This window comes from Montipora capricornis, unplaced genomic scaffold (genome assembly GCF_036669925.1).
Source record: "Montipora capricornis isolate CH-2021 unplaced genomic scaffold, ASM3666992v2 scaffold_12, whole genome shotgun sequence".
Taxonomy (NCBI): Eukaryota; Metazoa; Cnidaria; class Anthozoa; order Scleractinia; family Acroporidae; genus Montipora; species Montipora capricornis.
This window is the reverse complement of record NW_027179884.1, coordinates 1-25,953: the sequence shown is the minus strand read 5'-3', so window position 1 is coordinate 25,953 and position 25,953 is coordinate 1. Positions and strand designations below refer to the sequence as shown.

The 25,953-nt window shown below is 40.8% G+C and overlaps 1 protein-coding gene across 1 annotated transcript in view; it reads right to left on the bottom strand.

Moving 5' to 3' along the window:
• Window positions 1-21,173, bottom strand: part of LOC138034539 (fibrillin-2-like) — a gene marked incomplete at its 5' end in the record, with an annotated part of 42,864 nt that extends 21,691 nt beyond the window's left edge. The window contains 7 exons of the mRNA XM_068881822.1: window positions 47-169; window positions 5,785-5,907; window positions 6,689-6,811; window positions 10,536-10,658; window positions 16,283-16,405; window positions 17,188-17,310; window positions 21,031-21,173. Coding sequence (XP_068737923.1) covers window positions 47-169; window positions 5,785-5,907; window positions 6,689-6,811; window positions 10,536-10,658; window positions 16,283-16,405; window positions 17,188-17,310; window positions 21,031-21,173 — 881 coding nt within the window. The remainder of the gene's footprint in view (window positions 1-46; window positions 170-5,784; window positions 5,908-6,688; window positions 6,812-10,535; window positions 10,659-16,282; window positions 16,406-17,187; window positions 17,311-21,030) is intronic.
• Window positions 21,174-25,953: the final 4,780 nt, after the last annotated feature.

The window sequence follows — 25,953 nt, the reverse complement described above, 5'->3', positions numbered from 1 at the left end:
TTCTTTTGACCGTAAAGAATGAAATTTGTTACGAATGAAATCTTGCCTGAGCAGTTTCGTCCGTCTCCAACATATTCTTCCTTACAAGTGCAGTTATATGAACCAATGGTGTTGTTGCACACGGCCACATGGCTGCAGTTATGTTTTCCTGTTGAACACTCATCGATATCTGGGAACAGCACCAACAAGCTATAATTAGTAAAATATCCTTTTACTTTCTAGTGGCATTAAGTCACTGTCCACGAGATCTTTAGACTCTGTATTTTGTACTCGTGCCCAAGCTTTTTCACCTTTAATTAGTCTTTCTCTGAACGCTATTCATGCGGGTACATTTCATCGGTATTTTTCGTGTAATATCCAGCCAAAAGAAAAGCCGAAATAAAAAGGCCAAGTTGCATAAAGAATGGTAAACATCATTGCTTGCTTTTATACACCCCACACCACACAGGTGATCCATCCTACTAGTACGAATTGGCTGGATCTGGATCTAACCCTAACCCTGCATACGGCTGGGGCGCCTGAAATTTGAATTGACCAATCAGCATTCAGCGGGCGGGAAAAATTTTAGTGTCCTGACGTCATATCAATTGTGTGCTCTCTGGTTGGTTAGATACAAAATATTGAAATTTCAGTTGATCGTCTTCGATATCAACATTCAGTCCTAGCCTATCGATCTCTTCGTCTATGTACATGAATTTTAGATTATATTACAATAGCTTTATACGCTGAATATGTGCAATCATATGGATTGGATCAGTAGAGCGGGTTTAAGATTTTATTCAAGGTGGACTGAGATAGTTACAAAATATTGGAGTTACAAAATAGTGGAGGCAGTGTGACCCAGTGGTTAGGGCGCTTGCCTTGAGATCCGGAGATCCCGGGTTCAAGACCCGCTCTGACCACTCGTTGAATTTGATCTTGGTAGCTTCCCAGTCGCACTTGTAAATAGCCAACTGGTTAGCCTCCAGCCAGTTGGGATTCTTAACAGTTGTTGTTGTTCTGTTCTGTCGTTTCGTTGTGTTTCATTGGCCCTGAAAAGCCCCGATGGGGAGCGGTCAATTAAGTATGTATGTATGTATGTATAGTTACGGACTTATTCGGCAGAGGAAGACTTCGCCCACAGGACTCGGCTGCGAAGGAGTTTGTTGAAACCTTCCACCAGTCCAAAGTACATTTGTACGAGAAACTTCAGATCATTCCCTCTCTGGCTTTCCGTTGGCAGGGGCTTAAGTCCTTGTCTAGAGATAAATCGGTGGCCTCCTTGCAGTTTAGCGACGGTTTTGGTTGGGGACGGTGATCGGTGAAAGTTCGGTAACGTTTATACAAATTATTGCTACAAGAGAATGAATGTTGACACGAAAGGCATTTAAATCTGGGAACTTTCCTCTCTGGAGACCACATCGATAACCCACAGAGGATTTAGAAAACGAGATACTACAACAGATACAGCAGTAACAGATTAAAAATTTGAAACATTTTTGGGTTTTAAACTTTAAGTGTGGCACCAAAACCGGGTTACCCGCGTCCGGCAAATCTCTGGCTTATTTCCCAAGGCAAGACTTTAGCTGAGAAATTATGCACTAAATAGCTTGTTCTTCGTCGAACTTAACCGAGAAATCTCCAGCCAAGTATTAGAATAGGTCAAAACAATTTTAATATAATTGCCTTTATATTTGTTTAACTTGGGAAAAAAAGAAAAATACCCATGATCGGTTCATTTCGAGTGGCATTTGTTGCAGCTAAATAAACAACGCCATTTAGGCACACATGAAACGTAACACTTACGTTAGGACACTAAAATTTTGACTGCCGCGTGCACTGCGGGCGCAACCACCGTAAGCAAGGAACCGAATGGTATGTACTAAAATAAATGCTAACTTCAGTGACTGTGGATATTTTCCTATACTTCAGTGAATAATTGTTTAATAATATGAAATACAGGTCAATAACTGTACACGTTTTTTCGTCCCCAGAGTATCTAGCTTTACATGTGCAGATGTACGAGCCGTCTTTATTGTGACAATCTTCATTGACGTCACAGACAAAAAGAAGCATTTTGCATACATCAATATCTAGGTTTTATAGAAAAGAAAGGTTACGTTTATACAAACGTTGGCCTTGTAGCACTTATATTTTAAACAGAGTTAACTGAATAGAGTGTAATGTGAAGTGCTAGATTTCAATCCCATATGAACCATGTGAGCGTTAGCCCTACTGATGGAAATGCCCATTTCCATCTGTAGGGCTAACGCTCACATGGTTCATAGGGGATTGAATCTAGCACTTCACATTACACTCTATTCAGGTAACTCTGTTTATAGAAAAGAGGATGTCCAATGTAAAATATAACGTTGATTCTATTGTTTCTACGTGGGTCAAGTGATTGTATTAAATCATTTTAGCAAAATTGGTTTACGACATGGGGACGGCAGAGAACTCATAGAGCTTTGGTCCCTGACTAATTTGACATATTGTTCTGGAAAAACCGCAAGGTACTTTTGTAAATGGTTTAAACCCAGGAATCAATTCAAATCGTTTCATAGCGGAGCTCCGCGCGCTCCGAAAACGCGCGCGTGCGCGTGCGCGGAGCACCATTGTTAACAAAATGGTAACCCATCGATGTGAGAAATCTTGGTTTTATAGCCATGACGTCATCGACCGGCCGTACATACATACGTACGTGCGTACGTCCAGACGTACGTACGTAAGTCCACCCCTCCATGTATGCCAATGCGACCAGTATCACGCTTGTTTACAGCATACATCTTTGATATCGGACATCCATGTTTTGATCAATTGACACCTGTCCAAACAAAGCATCCGCTGACCAGTACCACGTGACCATATCGCTGGCCCAAGCTTAGAGCTTACCGAGGGGTCATCATTTATTTCCATCCCTCAAACTAACATTTTCCTTTTTAATCAACTTATACGACGTACAATCTACATTAGACTTCAAATCTACTTCAACGAAACAAAGATTTTAAACAAGCTGAGAAGATTCACAATAGGTAAGGCAAAGAGTTGAACCCGGATCGATGGTTTCACTTTGCAGTTTCCGATATCCACTAGACCAACGAGACAAGCTCTCGGAAAGTCGAATTTTTTAGAGTATTGACATAATAGTACCCAGCAAAACAATTGAAAGTTAACCGTCTTCAACGCGGTTTTTAGACCTAAATAGACTATAGATCAGCGCGGCTTAGCCTAGAAACGCTATTGCTTGTTGAACTAAAGCTGTAATTCTGCCTGTTTTCATTCTTTTTACAGCGGTAAACATGTCAATACTAACATGGGATATTGAGACGTGTAATTGTTACGAAATGTCCAATGTCAATTTAAGGGATGGAAATTAGTGTTGACCTTACCGAGGTCTACTGGTTTTTTTTTTTTTTGGTTTTTTTTTTCAAGTTGACCGCTGACCAGGTACTGGTTTTTCGATTGGATTGCAGGCTCAACCCAGGTTAACTCACCTAAACATAAGGAAAAAACCTTAAATGATAATGACCACAACCAGGTTTTCTAACCCGCAAGAATGACCACCCCCAGCAAACCGTTGTTTTAACGAAAACCGCTGGCCAGCAACCTTGTTCTGGTCATTGCTGTCTAAGGTCTTCCAAACATTCATTGTTCGCCCACTCTCCGTGGCTCGATGCGGCTACACGGCCATACTACATCAACTATAGTTCTTACACAGTCAACGCTTTTTGTGTTCAGGTGGAAAACGGTTTGCTGGTTTTAATCCAGTTTGACCTATCGTGATATCTGTGGTCCACACAGGTGGCTACGCCGATATTCAAGTCAAGCATCGGAGCTCGAGGGGTATAAACTTAAAGCTGAGTGCTTATTTTTAATTTCTTTAGAGCTGCTTTTTTTCTCTGTATTGCAATTTTTCGCGCATCTTTAGAAGCACTGAAAAGGTTACATGATTCTTGGAGGACCTGTGTCTAGAACAGAAACGAAGGCAGAGCGAAATGGAACGACAACGACAAGATAGAATTCCAGTAATAGTTCATACTTAGTGGAAGAAGTTACTCCATAAATTCTTTCCTGCGGGCACTAAACCCTTTGTTATTTTTACGGATGTGTTATTTAAAGTGGATGAGTATTTTTAAAAGGTGTTTTAATCGGTTCTTCCTTTGTTCAGGAATGAAAATCAAATTTTTATTGCCAACTGGAATTAAATAACAATTATCTGTTCTCTTTTGGAGTTGATTAGGTTGTTTGTTTCGCTCTAAAATGCGAGCGAACAAGTGCTTTTTAATCCGTTTACCCAACGTACTGGTTTTCGTTTTTCCTCGACAGTGACAAGAAAGTCCTGCCCTATGTTATAAACACGCAATCGAAATGAGTTCTCGTAAAATTAGGAGGAAATCTCATTAGCTTGTGTTTTCAGAATTAACTTCACTTCCCACGGCCTGCTCCCGTCTGACCTTGTAGCTCAGTCGGTAGAGCGGCGGAGATCTAACCCGAAGGTCGTGGGTTCAATTCCCACTCTAGTCAAAGTTTTTCTCTGTCCTTGTGTGGGCCCATTTCCATCTGTAGGGCTAACGGTCACATGGTTCATATGGGATTGAAATCTAGCACTTCACATTACACTCTATTCAGTTAACTCTGTTTAAAATATAAGTGCTGCACGGCCAACGTTTTTATAAACGTAACCTTTCCTTGTGTTTTCAGAAGTTTGTTTAAGGCACCTAAACGTTATTTAAGTGTTGGAGCGGATCTTGTTTGAAGTTCGTCCTTTCTTGGTTGCATTGCCGTATTTTGCCGATTCTTGTTCCAAGCCAAGTTGGCGTGTTTTAATGAAATACATCAAAATGTGAATGATCTCGTTTCGGAGAAAAAGTGCATTATACTAGATCAGTAAAACTATTCTTTGACCTCCAACTTCCAAGGAATTTTTTTTAATGGCTTCTAATTTTAGCGTAATTCCTATTTTTTGGCTATTGACAGTTGCCTCTGAAATGGCTTTTTTTACTTTTCCATTCGCTCGCTAAAGGTGTGCTAGTTTTCTTTCAAAACGCATCCTGTTCAAGAAAAATTCATTGCCAAACTGGTGAATTCCAAAGAAAAATTTCACTCAAAACACCAATATCGTACTCATCGCTTTGTGATTCATGCGATATCGGTTTTTAGTGGAATTCACTAATTAGCCAATGAATTTTACGATAGAAGAAAGCAAAGAAAATGATTTAATTATTAAAGCAGCAACCGGAAACATTAAAACGCGGACAATTCGAAACCTTTTATTTTCACTAACCCTACAGGCAGTAAGAATAAATAACCAGGGAGCTCCGCTTTTAGGCTTGGCTACATCTATATATTAGTTGCTCTGTCTCGGGAGATTTCCTAACAACTCAAAGAAGATAGTAGAGTCCACTCGACTATCGCCTCCTGCGACTTTGACGCTTCTTTCGTCCTGCGTACAACCGTAACTCCATAGTACACGCTGAACCGTCTACTCTTTGTTACTTTCATAGTTGCACAGGCTTGGGAGGTTCGCTAACAACTCAAGAATCTAGTAGAGTCCACTCCACTATCGCCTCCTACGACTCTTATGCTTCTTTCCTCCTGTGTGCAACCGTAATTTCATGTTACACGCTGAACCGTGAACTCTTTGTTAATTTCATAGTTGCACAGTCTTGGGAGGTTTGCTAACAACCGTGGCAAGAATATTAATCTAGGAGAGTCCACTCGACTATCGCCTCCTACGACTCTTACGCTTCTTTCCTCCTGCGTGCAACCGTAACTCCATAGTACACGTGCAGAACTTAGTCTCACCTGAGCAGCTTCGTCCGTCTCCAACATATCCTTCTTGACATGCGCAGTGATATGAGCCAATGGTGTTTTTGCACACGGCCACATTGGTGCAGTTGTGTTCTCCTGTTGAACACTCATCGATATCTGGGAACACAGCCAACAAATGAATTAAATATCTTTTCACTTTCAATTGTGGATAAGTCACTGTGCGCGAAATCAATAGATACCGTATGTTGTTCTCGTGTCCTAACTTTCTCGCCTTAATTAATCGTAACTATTAAAAAATTCTCGAATCTGATTGGTTATTAACAGCTTGATTTCAGCATTAATAGGACGGTTTGTAATTGTACAGTTGCACGCGTCATCAAGCCCGCGCTTGATGTACTTGAATAATTTATCCTTTTTCAGAGCTTTAAAAAAACAACTATTAAAGCAAAGTTGAGCAGATCCAGCTGTAAGAATTTTATCAATGTCATCTCCTCCGGCCTATTTTGCAATAGCTAAGATTAATTGATAATAGGACTTTTTTGTCGAACAATTCAGGGAGTAATCGTGCTCGAAATTTCATATAGGTCTCGCGCATCGCGCTCAGCTTATTTTGAAACTACTTGCATGATTATTTCCCGAAAAGGTATTCCACTCAGTTCTATTACCATTATGAATAATTGCTTTCTGTGAACATAATATTTTGCGGGTTGATGACTGGACAGGTTATGATAATATTTTTCATGTGATATTCAATCTTTAGAAATTAAAACGTGAATAAAAAACGTCAACTTGCATCAAGAACGGTAAACATTATTGGATGCTTTTGTACACCACACATTCGGTCAATTGGTGCTTTCTACGTGTTCTGTTCGGTTAGTTCTGAAATGATAAGGAAGTATTATTCGCCCCCGAACAGCCGAATAGTATATATTCTTGCCTGAACAGTTTCGTCCATCTCCAACATATCCCTCCTTACAAATGCAGTTATATGAACCAATAGAGTTGTTGCACACGGCCACATGGCTGCAGTTATGTTTTCCCGTTGAACACTCATCGATCTCTGGGAACAGAACCAACAAATTGTTATAAGTAAAATGTCCTTTTTTTTTCAATTGGCAATAAGTGACTGTTCACAAAACCGTTAGACTCTGCATTTTGTACTCGAACCGAAGCATTTTTTTTTAACCATTAATCGGTCTTTCTCTAGGACAAGTATCCACAATTTAGTCCAGCCGTTATCGACCAAAAAAAACTGAATTGTTCAATTTGATGATAAAAGCATGAAACTTGGCCACATCACTAATGACCCTGCTCTTTTGCCAACGAACATCGGCTTTACATCGCGAATACGGTTTTCAAGAGTAAGGATATTCACCGTAAAACCTGGATCTCAGCTGATAAGAAGACTGAGAAACGACTGGATTATTTTCTGGTTGATAAGTTTTTATGGAAATCCTCGATGAGCTGCAGGGCCTACATACCCGCGTCGGAAATCTACGAATCTGACCACCTGTTGCTAGGTCTTCGAGTACGCCTCCCCTCCAAACGCCAACGCCGCAACATCTTCCAAAAACGCCCACCGAAACCCAAACCGAACCTCAAACTCCTCCGCGATGACGCTAAAAAGCGTAAAGCTTTCTCCAACATCACGCGTAGTGAACTTTTCAACCACCCTCTCTTCCATGACCGTTCTCCGAATGCGATTGAGCAGAGAATCTCCGATGCGCTCAACGTTGCTGCAACGGACACCTGCCCACCAGCCGAAAATGAGGACCCAGTTTGGTATACCTCAGATTTCAAGGCTAAGATCGAAGAGATGCTCGCTGAGAAAGACCCTAAAAAGCGAAAAAAGAAGATCCGAGAAATGCGCAAGCTTCGGCAAACGCTAAAAAGTCACTACTACAAGTCACGCTCTCAAAAAATCAACCAGGCTGCAGAAAATCGCAAAATCGAAGAAGAGTTTCGCCTCATGCGTGAAGCCAAAATGGTCAAAAACAGCGACAAGCTGGTTTGCCCGCCTGAAAAACTCCGTGAACACTTCACCAACCACTTCGGCTCTCGTGAAGTCAAAACTCCCCCCGAAATCTCCGACTCTGAAAGCCACCCGTATGTCCTCCCAGAACGCGAAATCGCCGTTGATGAGTCCCCTCCAACAGTTGAAGAAGTTAAAAGTGCGTTCTCAAAGCTCAAAAACGGTAAAGCTATCGGCACCGACGGTCTTGCCGCTGAGCTTTTGAAATACAACGACTGCCCTGCCCTAGCAGAACTGGTCACTGAACTGCTGACCAACGTCTGGAATGGTGGTGAGGTCCCCGACAGTTGGAAACACTCCCGCGTGCGGTGCCTTTTCAAGAACAAAGGTCTTGCTTCTGACCCTTCGAAATACAGAGGTCTGAGTATCAACTCGCTGCTGAATAAGGTGCTTATGATTATCGCGTTGGACAGAATGAAAGAGTCCTACGAATCTAATATCATGCCCGAACAGTACGGTTTCAGGTCCGGTGTAGGCACTGTTGATGGTATCTTCGTCGCAAAAAGACTGATAAAGACGACGTTAGGCTACTTCAACGCCTGTTTCATCGATTTACGAGCTGCTTTTGATCACATCTCTCGCCCGTTACTGTACGAAATCCTTCGTCTCCGCACTGGTGCCAATAAGCTAATCGATATTCTCGAGAAAAACTACGAAAATACGACGGGGTACATCTCTGGTACCAAAAAAACTGATGCTTTCGACATCAAAGTCGGGGTACGCCAAGGTGCACAAGAGTCCCCCTGCATCTTCAACATCTCTTTGTATTTATTTGTATTTTGCATTTATTTGTATTTGTATTTAAAATGTCAGCAATTTTTACAAACATGCCCAAAAGATTAGAAGCATCAAAAATCTTACGTGTCGTTTTTGTACCATCGTGAGCTTCGTATCTTTGGTTTTAGCTATGACGTCATCATGCTACCGTCCGTCCACCCCTCCATGTATGCCAATGAGACCATTATCACGGGACCATATCGTGGCCTCAAAGTTGACCGCTCACCAATTACTGGGTTTCGATTGGATCGCAGGCTCAGGCCATTTTTTGGAGATCTTGTTTGAAAAAGCTCGTTATTTCTTGGTTCCAGTATTTTCACGATTCTTGTTCGAAGACAAGCTGGCGTGTTTCAGTGACATACATCAAAATGTGAATGATTTCGTTCTCAGAGATAAAGTGGAATAAAGTACGTCAATAAAACTATTTTTGGACCTTAAACTGACAAAGTGTCCTTACGATCTGTCACATCAAGAGCTAGTACGCCTGCAACTACTAATTTTAGCGTGATTCCTATTCGCTGGGTTTTGACAGCTCACTCTGAAATGGCTTTTTTCTTTTTCCGTTCGCTTGCTGAGGATTTGTTTTTGTTTTTTTGTTTTTTTAGCTCATACGATTCAATAAAAAATTATTGGTCAACTTGTGAATTCCACAGTATATTTCACTTGAAAAATCGATATCGCACTCATCGCTTCGTGATTCGTGCGATATCGGTTTTTCGCGTCAAATTCACCGTGGAATTCACTAGTTAGGGAATGAAGTTTTCTCTAGAAGAATGCGAAGAAAATGATTTAACTAAGCAGTACCCGGAAATACCAAAACGCAGACAATTCTAAACACCTTTTATTTAGTACGCTAACCCTACAGGACCCTACAGCAACTGTAAGAATAAATAACCCGAGAGCTCCGCTGTTAGGCTTGGCTAAATCTATATATTATTTCCTATCTTTACAATTCCTCCTAAATTGTTTTCTTCCAGCTGAATTAGAGCAGGCAACAAGACCTGGCAAATTTTCCTGACGGGTATGTTTGAATACTCCCTCTAGCAAACTGTTAAGAATATGTCTTAAGCATACCTTTTTACGCTATGATTTATGCATAATACACTCAACACATTACTTAGGACTACAAAGAGATGAGAAATATTACTAGAGACGATAAATATTATTCAGGACGGTAAAGAGATATATATTTAATTATCTCAGCTGAGCAATAATGCACCTTAAATTAGTCGCCAATCTTATAAACGCGATTTTTGACAAAAAGCAAAAGGAGCCCGAGCAAAAGAAGGGTATTCACAATATTCGTCAAACCACTTTGCAGAGCTAACGATCATGTGCGCACAATTCTTGTTACGCGGACGACCGGTTCCCCATGCGTTATAACGTTTGCTGTTCGTCTTCTCTGCTGATATACCGTCAAACCAAAGCAAATTGCCATTTTCTCGCTTCATACCAAGCCTAACAATTTTTTTTCCCCGCTTGCCTCATCAAGCGAGCAATAAAGTTGTTTTCCTGCTCCGATTTAATTATTGGAATGTCTGCTAATATTTTCTGGCATGTTTTTCGAGCATCTTCCAGTTTTTTGGGTGGATCCGCAAGCAGTATATAGCAATATTTGTCATTTGCCACCCAGTCTTTAGGACAATCTAAAAACGGAATATGAGCAAACAAAAATTGTCATAACATTAAAGATGGCACAAGTGTACCGTAAGGTTGTAGAGTGCAGATTGCAAAAGGTCGGTTGATAATTTTGCTATAACAGTAACTTAACAACATCATCCTCATCGTCACCTGTAACTCAATTATCGTAAATAGGAGTCGCCTGCACCTTGTAACTATCACTAAACAATGCATCTGGACAATAAGTATCTTCTTACTTTTGAAGGTCTCTTCTTACTCTTAAGTTATTGTAAAATGTAAATATTCCTTTTCTTTTGACCGTAAAGAATGAAATTTGTTACGAATGAAATCTTGCCTGAGCAGTTTCGTCCGTCTCCAACATATTCTTCCTTACAAGTGCAGTTATATGAACCAATGGTGTTGTTGCACACGGCCACATGGCTGCAGTTATGTTTTCCTGTTGAACACTCATCGATATCTGGGAACAGCACCAACAAGCTATAATTAGTAAAATATCCTTTTACTTTCTAGTGGCATTAAGTCACTGTCCACGAGATCTTTAGACTCTGTATTTTGTACTCGTGCCCAAGCTTTTTCACCTTTAATTAGTCTTTCTCTGAACGCTATTCATGCGGGTACATTTCATCGGTATTTTTCGTGTAATATCCAGCCAAAAGAAAAGCCGAAATAAAAAGGCCAAGTTGCATAAAGAATGGTAAACATCATTGCTTGCTTTTATACACCCCACACCACACAGGTGATCCATCCTACTAGTACGAATTGGCTGGATCTGGATCTAACCCTAACCCTGCATACGGCTGGGGCGCCTGAAATTTGAATTGACCAATCAGCATTCAGCGGGCGGGAAAAATTTTAGTGTCCTGACGTCATATCAATTGTGTGCTCTCTGGTTGGTTAGATACAAAATATTGAAATTTCAGTTGATCGTCTTCGATATCAACATTCAGTCCTAGCCTATCGATCTCTTCGTCTATGTACATGAATTTTAGATTATATTACAATAGCTTTATACGCTGAATATGTGCAATCATATGGATTGGATCAGTAGAGCGGGTTTAAGATTTTATTCAAGGTGGACTGAGATAGTTACAAAATATTGGAGTTACAAAATAGTGGAGGCAGTGTGACCCAGTGGTTAGGGCGCTTGCCTTGAGATCCGGAGATCCCGGGTTCAAGACCCGCTCTGACCACTCGTTGAATTTGATCTTGGTAGCTTCCCAGTCGCACTTGTAAATAGCCAACTGGTTAGCCTCCAGCCAGTTGGGATTCTTAACAGTTGTTGTTGTTCTGTTCTGTCGTTTCGTTGTGTTTCATTGGCCCTGAAAAGCCCCGATGGGGAGCGGTCAATTAAGTATGTATGTATGTATGTATAGTTACGGACTTATTCGGCAGAGGAAGACTTCGCCCACAGGACTCGGCTGCGAAGGAGTTTGTTGAAACCTTCCACCAGTCCAAAGTACATTTGTACGAGAAACTTCAGATCATTCCCTCTCTGGCTTTCCGTTGGCAGGGGCTTAAGTCCTTGTCTAGAGATAAATCGGTGGCCTCCTTGCAGTTTAGCGACGGTTTTGGTTGGGGACGGTGATCGGTGAAAGTTCGGTAACGTTTATACAAATTATTGCTACAAGAGAATGAATGTTGACACGAAAGGCATTTAAATCTGGGAACTTTCCTCTCTGGAGACCACATCGATAACCCACAGAGGATTTAGAAAACGAGATACTACAACAGATACAGCAGTAACAGATTAAAAATTTGAAACATTTTTGGGTTTTAAACTTTAAGTGTGGCACCAAAACCGGGTTACCCGCGTCCGGCAAATCTCTGGCTTATTTTCCCAAGGCAAAACTTTAGCTGAGAAATTATGCACTAAATAGCTTGTTCTTCGTCGAACTTAACCGAGAAATCTCCAGCCAAGTATTAGAATAGGTCAAAACAATTTTAATATAATTGCCTTTATATTTGTTTAACTTGGGAAAAAAAAGAAAAATACCCATGATCGGTTCATTTCGAGTGGCATTTGTTGCAGCTAAATAAACAACGCCATTTAGGCACACATGAAACGTAACACTTACGTTAGGACACTAAAATTTTGACTGCCGCGTGCACTGCGGGCGCAACCACCGTAAGCAAGGAACCGAATGGTATGTACTAAAATAAATGCTAACTTCAGTGACTGTGGATATTTTCCTATACTTCAGTGAATAATTGTTTAATAATATGAAATACAGGTCAATAACTGTACACGTTTTTTCGTCCCCAGAGTATCTAGCTTTACATGTGCAGATGTACGAGCCGTCTTTATTGTGACAATCTTCATTGACGTCACAGACAAAAAGAAGCATTTTGCATACATCAATATCTAGGTTTTATAGAAAAGAAAGGTTACGTTTATACAAACGTTGGCCTTGTAGCACTTATATTTTAAACAGAGTTAACTGAATAGAGTGTAATGTGAAGTGCTAGATTTCAATCCCATATGAACCATGTGAGCGTTAGCCCTACTGATGGAAATGCCCATTTCCATCTGTAGGGCTAACGCTCACATGGTTCATATGGGATTGAAATCTAGCACTTCACATTACACTCTATTCAGGTAACTCTGTTTATAGAAAAGAGGATGTCCAATGTAAAAATATAACGTTGATTCTATTGTTTCTACGTGGGGTCAAGTGATTGTATTAAATCATTTTAGCAAAATTGGTTTACGACATGGGGACGGCAGAGAACTCATAGAGCTTTGGTCCCTGACTAATTTGACATATTGTTCTGGAAAAACCGCAAGGTACTTTTGTAAATGGTTTAAACCCAGGAATCAATTCAAATCGTTTCATAGCGGAGCTCCGCGCGCTCCGAAAACGCGCGCGTGCGCGTGCGCGGAGCACCATTGTTAACAAAATATGGTAACCCATCGATGTGAGAAATCTTGGTTTTATAGCCATGACGTCATCGACCGGCCGTACATACATACGTACGTGCGTACGTCCAGACGTACGTACGTAAGTCCACCCCTCCATGTATGCCAATGCGACCAGTATCACGCTTGTTTACAGCATACATCTTTGATATCGGACATCCATGTTTTGATCAATTGACACCTGTCCAAACAAAGCATCCGCTGACCAGTACCACGTGACCATATCGCGGGCCCAAGCTTAGAGCTTACCGAGGGGTCATCATTTATTTCCATCCCTCAAACTAACATTTTCCTTTTTAATCAACTTATACGACGTACAATCTACATTAGACTTCAAATCTACTTCAACGAAACAAAGATTTTAAACAAGCTGAGAAGATTCACAATAGGTAAGGCAAAGAGTTGAACCCGGATCGATGGTTTCACTTTGCAGTTTCCGATATCCACTAGACCAACGAGACAAGCTCTCGGAAAGTCGAATTTTTTAGAGTATTGACATAATAGTACCCAGCAAAACAATTGAAAGTTAACCGTCTTCAACGCGGTTTTTAGACCTAAATAGACTATAGATCAGCGCGGCTTAGCCTAGAAACGCTATTGCTTGTTGAACTAAAGCTGTAATTCTGCCTGTTTTCATTCTTTTTACAGCGGTAAACATGTCAATACTAACATGGGATATTGAGACGTGTAATTGTTACGAAATGTCCAATGTCAATTTAAGGGATGGAAATTAGTGTTGACCTTACCGAGGTCTACTAGTTTTTTTTTTTTTTTTGTTTTTTTTTTCAAGTTGACCGCTGACCAGGTACTGGTTTTTCGATTGGATTGCAGGCTCAACCCAGGTTAACTCACCTAAACATAAGGAAAAAACCTTAAATGATAATGACCACAACCAGGTTTTCTAACCCGCAAGAATGACCACCCCCAGCAAACCGTTGTTTTAACGAAAACCGCTGGCCAGCAACCTTGTTCTGGTCATTGCTGTCTAAGGTCTTCCAAACATTCATTGTTCGCCCACTCTCCGTGGCTCGATGCGGCTACACGGCCATACTACATCAACTATAGTTCTTACACAGTCAACGCTTTTTGTGTTCAGGTGGAAAACGGTTTGCTGGTTTTAATCCAGTTTGACCTATCGTGATATCTGTGGTCCACACAGGTGGCTACGCCGATATTCAAGTCAAGCATCGGAGCTCGAGGGGTATAAACTTAAAGCTGAGTGCTTATTTTTAATTTCTTTAGAGCTGCTTTTTTTCTCTGTATTGCAATTTTTCGCGCATCTTTAGAAGCACTGAAAAGGTTACATGATTCTTGGAGGACCTGTGTCTAGAACAGAAACGAAGGCAGAGCGAAATGGAACGACAACGACAAGATAGAATTCCAGTAATAGTTCATACTTAGTGGAAGAAGTTACTCCATAAATTCTTTCCTGCGGGCACTAAACCCTTTGTTATTTTTACGGATGTGTTATTTAAAGTGGATGAGTATTTTTAAAAGGTGTTTTAATCGGTTCTTCCTTTGTTCAGGAATGAAAATCAAATTTTTATTGCCAACTGGAATTAAATAACAATTATCTGTTCTCTTTTGGAGTTGATTAGGTTGTTTGTTTCGCTCTAAAATGCGAGCGAACAAGTGCTTTTTAATCCGTTTACCCAACGTACTGGTTTTCGTTTTTCCTCGACAGTGACAAGAAAGTCCTGCCCTATGTTATAAACACGCAATCGAAATGAGTTCTCGTAAAATTAGGGGGAAATCTCATTAGCTTGTGTTTTCAGAATTAACTTCACTTCCCACGGCCTGCTCCCGTCTGACCTTGTAGCTCAGTCGGTAGAGCGGCGGAGATCTAACCCGAAGGTCGTGGGTTCAATTCCCACTCTGGTCAAAGTTTTTCTCTGTCCTTGTGTGGGCCCATTTCCATCTGTAGGGCTAACGGTCACATGGTTCATATGGGATTGAAATCTAGCACTTCACATTACACTCTATTCAGTTAACTCTGTTTAAAATATAAGTGCTGCACGGCCAACGTTTTTATAAACGTAACCTTTCCTTGTGTTTTCAGAAGTTTGTTTAAGGCACCTAAACGTTATTTAAGTGTTGGAGCGGATCTTGTTTGAAGTTCGTCCTTTCTTGGTTGCATTGCCGTATTTTGCCGATTCTTGTTCCAAGCCAAGTTGGCGTGTTTTAATGAAATACATCAAAATGTGAATGATCTCGTTTCGGAGAAAAAGTGCATTATACTAGATCAGTAAAACTATTCTTTGACCTCCAACTTCCAAGGAATTTTTTTTAATGGCTTCTAATTTTAGCGTAATTCCTATTTTTTTGGCTATTGACAGTTGCCTCTGAAATGGCTTTTTTTACTTTTCCATTCGCTCGCTAAAGGTGTGCTAGTTTTCTTTCAAAACGCATCCTGTTCAAGAAAAATTCATTGCCAAACTGGTGAATTCCAAAGAAAAATTTCACTCAAAACACCAATATCGTACTCATCGCTTTGTGATTCATGCGATATCGGTTTTTAGTGGAATTCACTAATTAGCCAATGAATTTTACGATAGAAGAAAGCAAAGAAAATGATTTAATTATTAAAGCAGCAACCGGAAACATTAAAACGCGGACAATTCGAAACCTTTTATTTTCACTAACCCTACAGGCAGTAAGAATAAATAACCAGGGAGCTCCGCTTTTAGGCTTGGCTACATCTATATATTAGTTGCTCTGTCTCGGGAGATTTCCTAACAACTCAAAGAAGATAGTAGAGTCCACTCGACTATCGCCTCCTGCGACTTTGACGCTTCTTTCGTCCTGCGTACAACCGTAACTCCATAGTACACGCTGAACCGTCTACTCTTTGTTACTTTCACAGTTTCACAGGCTTGGGAGGTTCGCTAACAACTCAAGAATCTAGTAGAGTCCACTCCACTATCGCCTCCTACGACTCTTATGCTTCTTTCCTCCTGTGTGCAACCGTAATTTCATGTTACACGCTGAACCGTGAACTCTTTGTTAATTTCATAGTTGCACAGTCTTGGGAGGTTTGCTAACAACCGTGGCAAGAATATTAATCTAGGAGAGTCCACTCGACTATCGCCTCCTACGACTCTTACGCTTCTTTCCTCCTGCGTGCAACCGTAACTCCATAGTACACGTGCAGAACTTAGTCTCACCTGAGCAGCTTCGTCCGTCTCCAACATATCCTTCTTGACATGCGCAGTGATATGAGCCAATGGTGTTTTTGCACACGGCCACATTGGTGCAGTTGTGTTCTCCTGTTGAACACTCATCGATATCTGGGAACACAGCCAACAAATGAATTAAATATCTTTTCACTTTCAATTGTGGATAAGTCACTGTGCGCGAAATCAATAGATACCGTATGTTGTTCTCGTGTCCTAACTTTCTCGCCTTAAATTAATCGTAACTATTAAAAAATTCTCGAATCTGATTGGTTATTAACAGCTTGATTTCAGCATTAATAGGACGGTTTGTAATTGTACAGTTGCACGCGTCATCAAGCCCGCGCTTGATGTACTTGAATAATTTATCCTTTTTCAGAGCTTTAAAAAAACAACTATTAAAGCAAAGTTGAGCAGATCCAGCTGTAAGAATTTTATCAATGTCATCTCCTCCGGCCTATTTTGCAATAGCTAAGATTAATTGATAATAGGACTTTTTTGTCGAACAATTCAGGGAGTAATCGTGCTCGAAATTTCATATAGGTCTCGCGCATCGCGCTCAGCTTATTTTGAAACTACTTGCATGATTATTTCCCGAAAAGGTATTCCACTCAGTTCTATTACCATTATGAATAATTGCTTTCTGTGAACATAATATTTTGCGGGTTGATGACTGGACAGGTTATGATAATATTTTTCATGTGATATTCAATCTTTAGAAATTAAAACGTGAATAAAAAACGTCAACTTGCATCAAGAACGGTAAACATTATTGGATGCTTTTGTACACCACACATTCGGTCAATTGGTGCTTTCTACGTGTTCTGTTCGGTTAGTTCTGAAATGATAAGGAAGTATTATTCGCCCCCGAACAGCCGAATAGTATATATTCTTGCCTGAACAGTTTCGTCCATCTCCAACATATCCCTCCTTACAAATGCAGTTATATGAACCAATAGAGTTGTTGCACACGGCCACATGGCTGCAGTTATGTTTTCCCGTTGAACACTCATCGATCTCTGGGAACAGAACCAACAAATTGTTATAAGTAAAATGTCCTTTTTTTTTCAATTGGCAATAAGTGACTGTTCACAAAACCGTTAGACTCTGCATTTTGTACTCGAACCGAAGCATTTTTTTTTAACCATTAATCGGTCTTTCTCTAGGACAAGTATCCACAATTTAGTCCAGCCGTTATCGACCAAAAAAAACTGAATTGTTCAATTTGATGATAAAAGCATGAAACTTGGCCACATCACTAATGACCCTGCTCTTTTGCCAACGAACATCGGCTTTACATCGCGAATACGGTTTTCAAGAGTAAGGATATTCACCGTAAAACCTGGATCTCAGCTGATAAGAAGACTGAGAAACGACTGGATTATTTTCTGGTTGATAAGTTTTTATGGAAATCCTCGATGAGCTGCAGGGCCTACATACCCGCGTCGGAAATCTACGAATCTGACCACCTGTTGCTAGGTCTTCGAGTACGCCTCCCCTCCAAACGCCAACGCCGCAACATCTTCCAAAAACGCCCACCGAAACCCAAACCGAACCTCAAACTCCTCCGCGATGACGCTAAAAAGCGTAAAGCTTTCTCCAACATCACGCGTAGTGAACTTTTCAACCACCCTCTCTTCCATGACCGTTCTCCGAATGCGATTGAGCAGAGAATCTCCGATGCGCTCAACGTTGCTGCAACGGACACCTGCCCACCAGCCGAAAATGAGGACCCAGTTTGGTATACCTCAGATTTCAAGGCTAAGATCGAAGAGATGCTCGCTGAGAAAGACCCTAAAAAGCGAAAAAAGAAGATCCGAGAAATGCGCAAGCTTCGGCAAACGCTAAAAAGTCACTACTACAAGTCACGCTCTCAAAAAATCAACCAGGCTGCAGAAAATCGCAAAATCGAAGAAGAGTTTCGCCTCATGCGTGAAGCCAAAATGGTCAAAAACAGCGACAAGCTGGTTTGCCCGCCTGAAAAACTCCGTGAACACTTCACCAACCACTTCGGCTCTCGTGAAGTCAAAACTCCCCCCGAAATCTCCGACTCTGAAAGCCACCCGTATGTCCTCCCAGAACGCGAAATCGCCGTTGATGAGTCCCCTCCAACAGTTGAAGAAGTTAAAAGTGCGTTCTCAAAGCTCAAAAACGGTAAAGCTATCGGCACCGACGGTCTTGCCGCTGAGCTTTTGAAATACAACGACTGCCCTGCCCTAGCAGAACTGGTCACTGAACTGCTGACCAACGTCTGGAATGGTGGTGAGGTCCCCGACAGTTGGAAACACTCCCGCGTGCGGTGCCTTTTCAAGAACAAAGGTCTTGCTTCTGACCCTTCGAAATACAGAGGTCTGAGTATCAACTCGCTGCTGAATAAGGTGCTTATGATTATCGCGTTGGACAGAATGAAAGAGTCCTACGAATCTAATATCATGCCCGAACAGTACGGTTTCAGGTCCGGTGTAGGCACTGTTGATGGTATCTTCGTCGCAAAAAGACTGATAAAGACGACGTTAGGCTACTTCAACGCCTGTTTCATCGATTTACGAGCTGCTTTTGATCACATCTCTCGCCCGTTACTGTACGAAATCCTTCGTCTCCGCACTGGTGCCAATAAGCTAATCGATATTCTCGAGAAAAACTACGAAAATACGACGGGGTACATCTCTGGTACCAAAAAACTGATGCTTTCGACATCAAAGTCGGGGTACGCCAAGGTGCACAAGAGTCCCCCTGCATCTTCAACATCTCTTTGTATTTATTTGTATTTTGCATTTATTTGTATTTGTATTTAAAATGTCAGCAATTTTTACAAACATGCCCAAAAGATTAGAAGCATCAAAAATCTTACGTGTCGTTTTTGTACCATCGTGAGCTTCGTATCTTTGGTTTTAGCTATGACGTCATCATGCTACCGTCCGTCCACCCCTCCATGTATGCCAATGAGACCATTATCACGGGACCATATCGTGGCCTCAAAGTTGACCGCTCACCAATTACTGGTTTCGATTGGATCGCAGGCTCAGGCCATTTTTTGGAGATCTTGTTTGAAAAAGCTCGTTATTTCTTGGTTCCAGTATTTTCACGATTCTTGTTCGAAGACAAGCTGGCGTGTTTCAGTGACATACATCAAAATGTGAATGATTTCGTTCTCAGAGATAAAGTGGAATAAAGTACGTCAATAAAACTATTTTGGACCTTAAACTGACAAAGTGTCCTTACGATCTGTCACATCAAGAGCTAGTACGCCTGCAACTACTAATTTTAGCGTGATTCCTATTCGCTGGGTTTTGACAGCTCACTCTGAAATGGCTTTTTTCTTTTTTCCGTTCGCTTGCTGAGGATTTGTTTTTGTTTTTTTTTGTTTTTTAGCTCATACGATTCAATAAAAAATTATTGGTCAACTTGTGAATTCCACAGTATATTTCACTTGAAAAATCGATATCGCACTCATCGCTTCATGATTCGTGCGATATCGGTTTTTCGCGTCAAATTCACCGTGGAATTCACTAGTTAGGGAATGAAGTTTTCTCTAGAAGAATGCGAAGAAATGATTTAACTAAGCAGTACCCGGAAATACCAAAACGCAGACAATTCTAAACACCTTTTATTTAGTACGCTAACCCTACAGGACCCTACAGCAACTGTAAGAATAAATAACCCGAGAGCTCCGCTTTTAGGCTTGGCTAAATCTATATATTATTTCCTATTTTACAATTCCTCCTAAATTGTTTTCTTCCAGCTGAATTAGAGCAGGCAACAAGACCTGGCAAATTTTCCTGACGGGTATGTTTGAATACTCCCTCTAGCAAACTGTTAAGAATAATGTCTTAAGCATACCTTTTTACGCTATGATTTATGCATAATACACTCAACACATTACTTAGGACTACAAAGAGATGAGAAATATTACTAGAGACGATAAATATTATTCAGGACGGTAAAGAGATATATATTTAATTATCTCAGCTGAGCAATAATGCACCTTAAATTAGTCGCCAATCTTATAAACGCGATTTTTGACAAAAAGCAAAGGAGCCCGAGCAAAAGAAGGGTATTCACAATATTCGTCAAACCACTTTGCAGAGCTAACGATCATGTGCGCACAATTCTTGTTACGCGGACGACCGGTTCCCCATGCGTTATAACGTTTGCTGTTCGTCTTCTCTGCTGATATACCGTCAAACCAAAGCAAATTGCCATTTTCTCGCTTCATACCAAGCCTAACAATTTTTTTTCCCCGCTTGCCTCATCAAGCGAGCAATAAAGTTGTTTTCCTGCTCCGATTTAATTATTGGAATGTCTGCTAATATTTTCTGGCATGTTTTTCGAGCATCTTCCAGTTTTTGGGTGGATCCGCAAGCAGTATATAGCAATATTTGTCATTTGCCACCCAGTCTTTAGGACAATCTAAAAACGGAATATGAGCAAACAAAAATTGTCATAACATTAAAGATGGCACAAGTGTACCGTAAGGTTGTAGAGTGCAGATTGCAAAAGGTCGGTTGATAATTTTGCTATAACAGTAACTTAACAACATCATCCTCATCGTCACCTGTAACTCAATTATCGTAAATAGGAGTCGCCTGCACCTTGTAACTATCACTAAACAATGCATCTGGACAATAAGTATCTTCTTACTTTTGAAGGTGTCTTCTTACTCTTAAGTTATTGTAAAATGTAAATATTCCTTTTCTTTTGACCGTAAAGAATGAAATTTGTTACGAATGAAATCTTGCCTGAGCAGTTTCGTCCGTCTCCAACATATTCTTCCTTACAAGTGCAGTTATATGAACCAATGGTGTTGTTGCACACGGCCACATGGCTGCAGTTATGTTTTCCTGTTGAACACTCATCGATATCTGGGAACAGCACCAACAAGCTATAATTAGTAAAATATTCCTTTACTTTCTAGCGGCATTAAGTCACTGTCCACGAGATCTTTAGACTCTGTATTTGTACTCGTGCCCAAGCTTTTTCACCTTTAATTAGTCTTTCTCTGAACGCTATTCATGCGGGTACATTTCATCGGTATTTTCGTGTAATATCCAGCCAAAAGAAAAGCCGAAATAAAAAGGCCAGTTGCATCAAGAATGGTAAACATCATTGCTTGCTTTTATACACCCCACACCACACAGGTGATCCATCCTACTAGTACGAATTGGCTGGATCTGGATCTAACCCTAACCCTGCATACGGCTGGGGCGCCTGAAATTTGAATTGACCAATCAGCATTCAGCGGGCGGGAAAAAAATTTTAGTGTCCTGACGTCATATCAATTGTGTGCTCTCTGGTTGTTAGATACAAAATATTGAATTTCAGTTGATCGTCTTCGATATCAACATTCAGTCCTAGCCTATCGATCTCTTCGTCTATGTACATGAATTTTAGAGTATATTACATTAGCTTTATACGCTGAATATGTGCAATCATATGGATTGGATCATAGAGCGGGTTTAAGATTTTATTCAAGGTGGACTGAGATAGTTACAAAATATTGGAGTTACAAAATAGTGGAGGCAGTGTGACCCAGTGGTTAGGGCGCTTGCCTTGAGATCCGGAGATCCCGGGTTCAAGACCCGCTCTGACCACTCGTTGAATTTGATCTTGGTAGCTTCCCAGTCGCACTTGTAAATAGCCAACTGGTTAGCCTCCAGCCAGTTGGGATTCTTAACAGTTGTTGTTGTTCTGTTCTGTCGTTTTCGTTGTGTTTCATTGGCCCTGAAAAGCCCCGATGGGGAGCGGTCAATTAAGTATGTATGTATGTATGTATAGTTACGGACTTATTCGGCAGAGGAAGACTTCGCCCACAGGACTCGGCTGCGAAGGAGTTTGTTGAAACCTTCCACCAGTCCAAAGTACATTTGTACGAGAAACTTCAGATCATTCCCTCTCTGGCTTTCCGTTGGCAGGGGCTTAAGTCCTTATCTAGAGATAAATCGGTGGCATCCTTGCAGTTTAGCGACGGTTTTGTTTGTGGGGACGGTGATCGGTTGAAAAGTTCGGTTAACGTTTATACAACTTATTGCTACAAGAGAATGAATGTTGACACGAAAGGCATTTAGAATCTGGGAATTGTCCTCTCTGGAGACCACTATCGATAACCCACAGAGGAGTTTAGGAAAACGAGATACTACAACAGATACAGCAAGTAACAAGATTAAAATTTGAAACATTTTTGGTTTTTAAACTTTAAGTGTGGCACCAAAACCGGGTTACCACCGCGTCCGGCAAATCTCTGGGCTATTTTACCAAGGCAAAACTTTAAGCTGAGAAATTATGCACTAAATAGCGGGTTCTTCGTCGAGACTTAACCGAGAAATCTCCAGCCACAGTATTAGAATAGGTCAAACAATTTTAATATAATTGCCTTTATTATTTGCTGAACTTGGAAAAAAAGAAAAGAAAATACCAATGATCGGTCATTTCGAGTAGTGGGGCATTTGTTGCAGCTACATAAACAAACGCCATTTAAGGGCACAACATGAACACGTAACACTTACGTTAGGACACTAAATTTTTGACTGCCGCGTGCACTGCGGGCGCAACCACCGTAAGCAAGGAACCGAATGGTATGTACTAAAATAAATGCTAACTTCAGTGACTGTGGAATTTTCCTATACTTCAGCGAATAAATTGTTTAATAATATGAACTACAGGTCAATAACTGTTACACGTTTTTTCGTCCCCAGAGTATCTAGCTTTTACAATTGTGCAGATGTTACGAGCCGTCTCTCTTGTGCCAATCTTCATTGACGTCACAGGACAAAAAGAAGCATTTTGCATACATCAATATCTAGGTTTTATAGAAAAGAAAGGTTACGTTTATACAAACGTTGGGCTTTGTAGCACTTATATCTTTAAACAGCAGTTAACTGAATAGAGTGTAAGTGATAGTGCTAGATTTCCATCCCATATGAACCATGGAGCGTTAGCCCTACTGATGGAAATGCCCATTTCCATCTGTAGGGCTAACGCTCTCACATGGTTCATATGGGATTGAAATCTAGCACTTCACATTACACTCTATTCAGGTAACTCTGGTTATAGAAAAGAGGATGTCCAATGTAAAAAATATAACGTTGATTCTAGGTTTCTACGTGGGGTCAAGTGATTGTATTAAAATCATTTTAGCAAAATTGGTTTACGGACATGGGGACGGCAGCGGAACTCATAGAGCTTTGGTCCCTGGACTAAATTTGACATATTGTTCTGGGAAAAAACCGCAAGGTACTTTGGTACAATGGTTTAAACCCAGGAATCAATTCAAATCGTTTCATAGCGGAGGCTCCGCGCGCTCCGAAAAAAACCGCGCGCTTGTTGCGCGTAGAGCGGAAGCACCATTGTTAACAAAATATGGAAACCCATGCGATGTGAGAAATCTTGTTTTTAGCCATGACGTCATCGACCGGGCCTTACATACATACGTACGTGCGGAGTCCAGACGTACGTACGTAAGTCCACCCCTCCATGTATGCCAATGCGACCAGTATCACCGCTTGTTTACAGCATAAATCTTTGATATCGGAACATCCATGTTTTGAATTCAATTGGACACCTGTCCAAACTAAAGCATCCGCTGACCAGTACCACGTGACCATATCGCGGGGCCCAAGCTGTAGAGCCTTACCGAGGGTAATCATTTATTTCCATCCCTCAAACTAAAATTTTCCTTTTATAATCAAACTTATTACGACGGTACAATCTACATTAGACTTCACAATCTACTTCAACGAAACAAAAGATTTTAAAACAAGCTGAGAAGATTCACAATAGGTTAAGGCAAAGAGTTGAACCCGGATCGATGGTTTCACTTTGCAGTTTCCGGATATCCACTACGAACCAACGAGACAAAGCTCTCGGAAAAGTCTCGAATTTTTAGAAGTATTGACATAATAGTACCAGCCAAAACAAAGTGAAAGTTAACAGTCTTCCAACGCGGTTTTTAGTACCTAAAGAGCCTATAGATCAGCGCGGATTAGCCTAGAAACGCTATTGGCTTGTTGAACTAAAGCTGTAATTCTGCATCGTGTTTCATTCCTTTTTCCATGCGGTAAAACATGTAAATACGAAACATGGGATTTGAGATCGTGGAATTGTTACGAAATGTCCAATGTCAATTTAAGGGATGGAAAATTAGTGTTGACCTTACCGAGGTCTACTAGTTTTTTTTTTTTTTTTGTTTTTTGTTTTTTTAAAGTGACCGCTGGGACCAAGGTACTGGTTTTCGATTGGATTGCAGGCTTCAACCCAGGGTAACTCACCTAAACTAAGGAAAAAAAACCCTTAAATGATTAATGGCCACAACCAGGTTCTTCCTAAACGCACGAATGTACCAACCCCAGCAAACCGTTGTTGGTTAACGAAAAACCGCTGGCCAGCAACCTTGGTTCTGGTCATTGCTGTCTAAGGTCTTCCAAACATTCATTGTTCGCGCCACTCTCCGTGGCTCGATGCGGCTACACGGCCATACTACATCAACTATAGTTCTTACACAGTCACGCTTTTTGTGTTCAGGTGGAAAACGGTTTGCTGGTTTTAATCCAGTTTGACCTATCGTGATATCTGTGGTCCACACAGGTGGCTACGCCGATATTCAAGTCAAGCATCGGAGCTCGAGGGGTAAAACTTAAAGCTGAGTGCTTATTTTTAATTTCTTTAGAGCTGCTTTTTTCTCTGTATTGCAATTTTTCGCGCATCTTAGAAGCACTGAAAAGGTACATGATTCTTGGAGGACCTGTGTCTAGAACAGAAACGAAGGCAGAGCGAAATGGAACGACAACGACAAGATAGAATTCCAGTAATAGTTCATACTTAGTGGAAGAAGTTACTCCATAAATTCTTTCCTGCGGCACTAAACCCTTGTTATTTTTTACGGATGTGTTATTTAAAGTGGATGAGTATTTTTAAAAGGTGTTTAATCGGTTCTTCCTTTGTTCAGGAATGAAAATCAAATTTTATTGCCAACTGGAATTAAATAACATTATCTGTTCTCTTTTGGAGTTGATTAGGTTGTTTTGTCGCTCTAAAATGCGAGCGAACAAGTGCTTTTTAATCCGTTTACCCAACGTACTGGTTTTCGTTTTTCCTCGACAGTGACAAGAAAGTCCTGCCCTATGTTATAAACACGCAATCGAAATGAGTTCTCGTAAAATTAGGGGAATCTCATTAGCTTTGTTTTCAGAATTACTTCACTTCCCACGGCCTGCTCCCGTCTGACCTTGTAGCTCAGTCGGTAGAGCGGCGGAGATCTAACCCGAAGGTCGTGGGTTCAATTCCCACTCTGGTCAAAGTTTTTCTCTGTCCTTGTGTGGCCCATTTCCATCTGTAGGGCTAACGGTCACATGGTTCATATGGATTGAAATCTAGCACTTCACATTACACTCTATTCAGTTAACTCTGTTTAAAATATAAGTGCTGCACGGCCAACGTTTTTATAAACGTAACCTTTCCTTGTGTTTTCAGAAGTTTGTTTAAGGCACCTAAACGTTATTTAAGTTTTGGAGCGGATCTTGTTTGAAGTCGTCCTTTCTGGTTGCATTGCCGTATTTTGCCGATTCTTGTTCCAAGCCAAGTTGGCGTGTTTTAATGAAATACATCAAAATGTGAATGATCTCGTTTCGGAGAAAAGTGCATTATACTAGATCAGTAAAACTATTCTT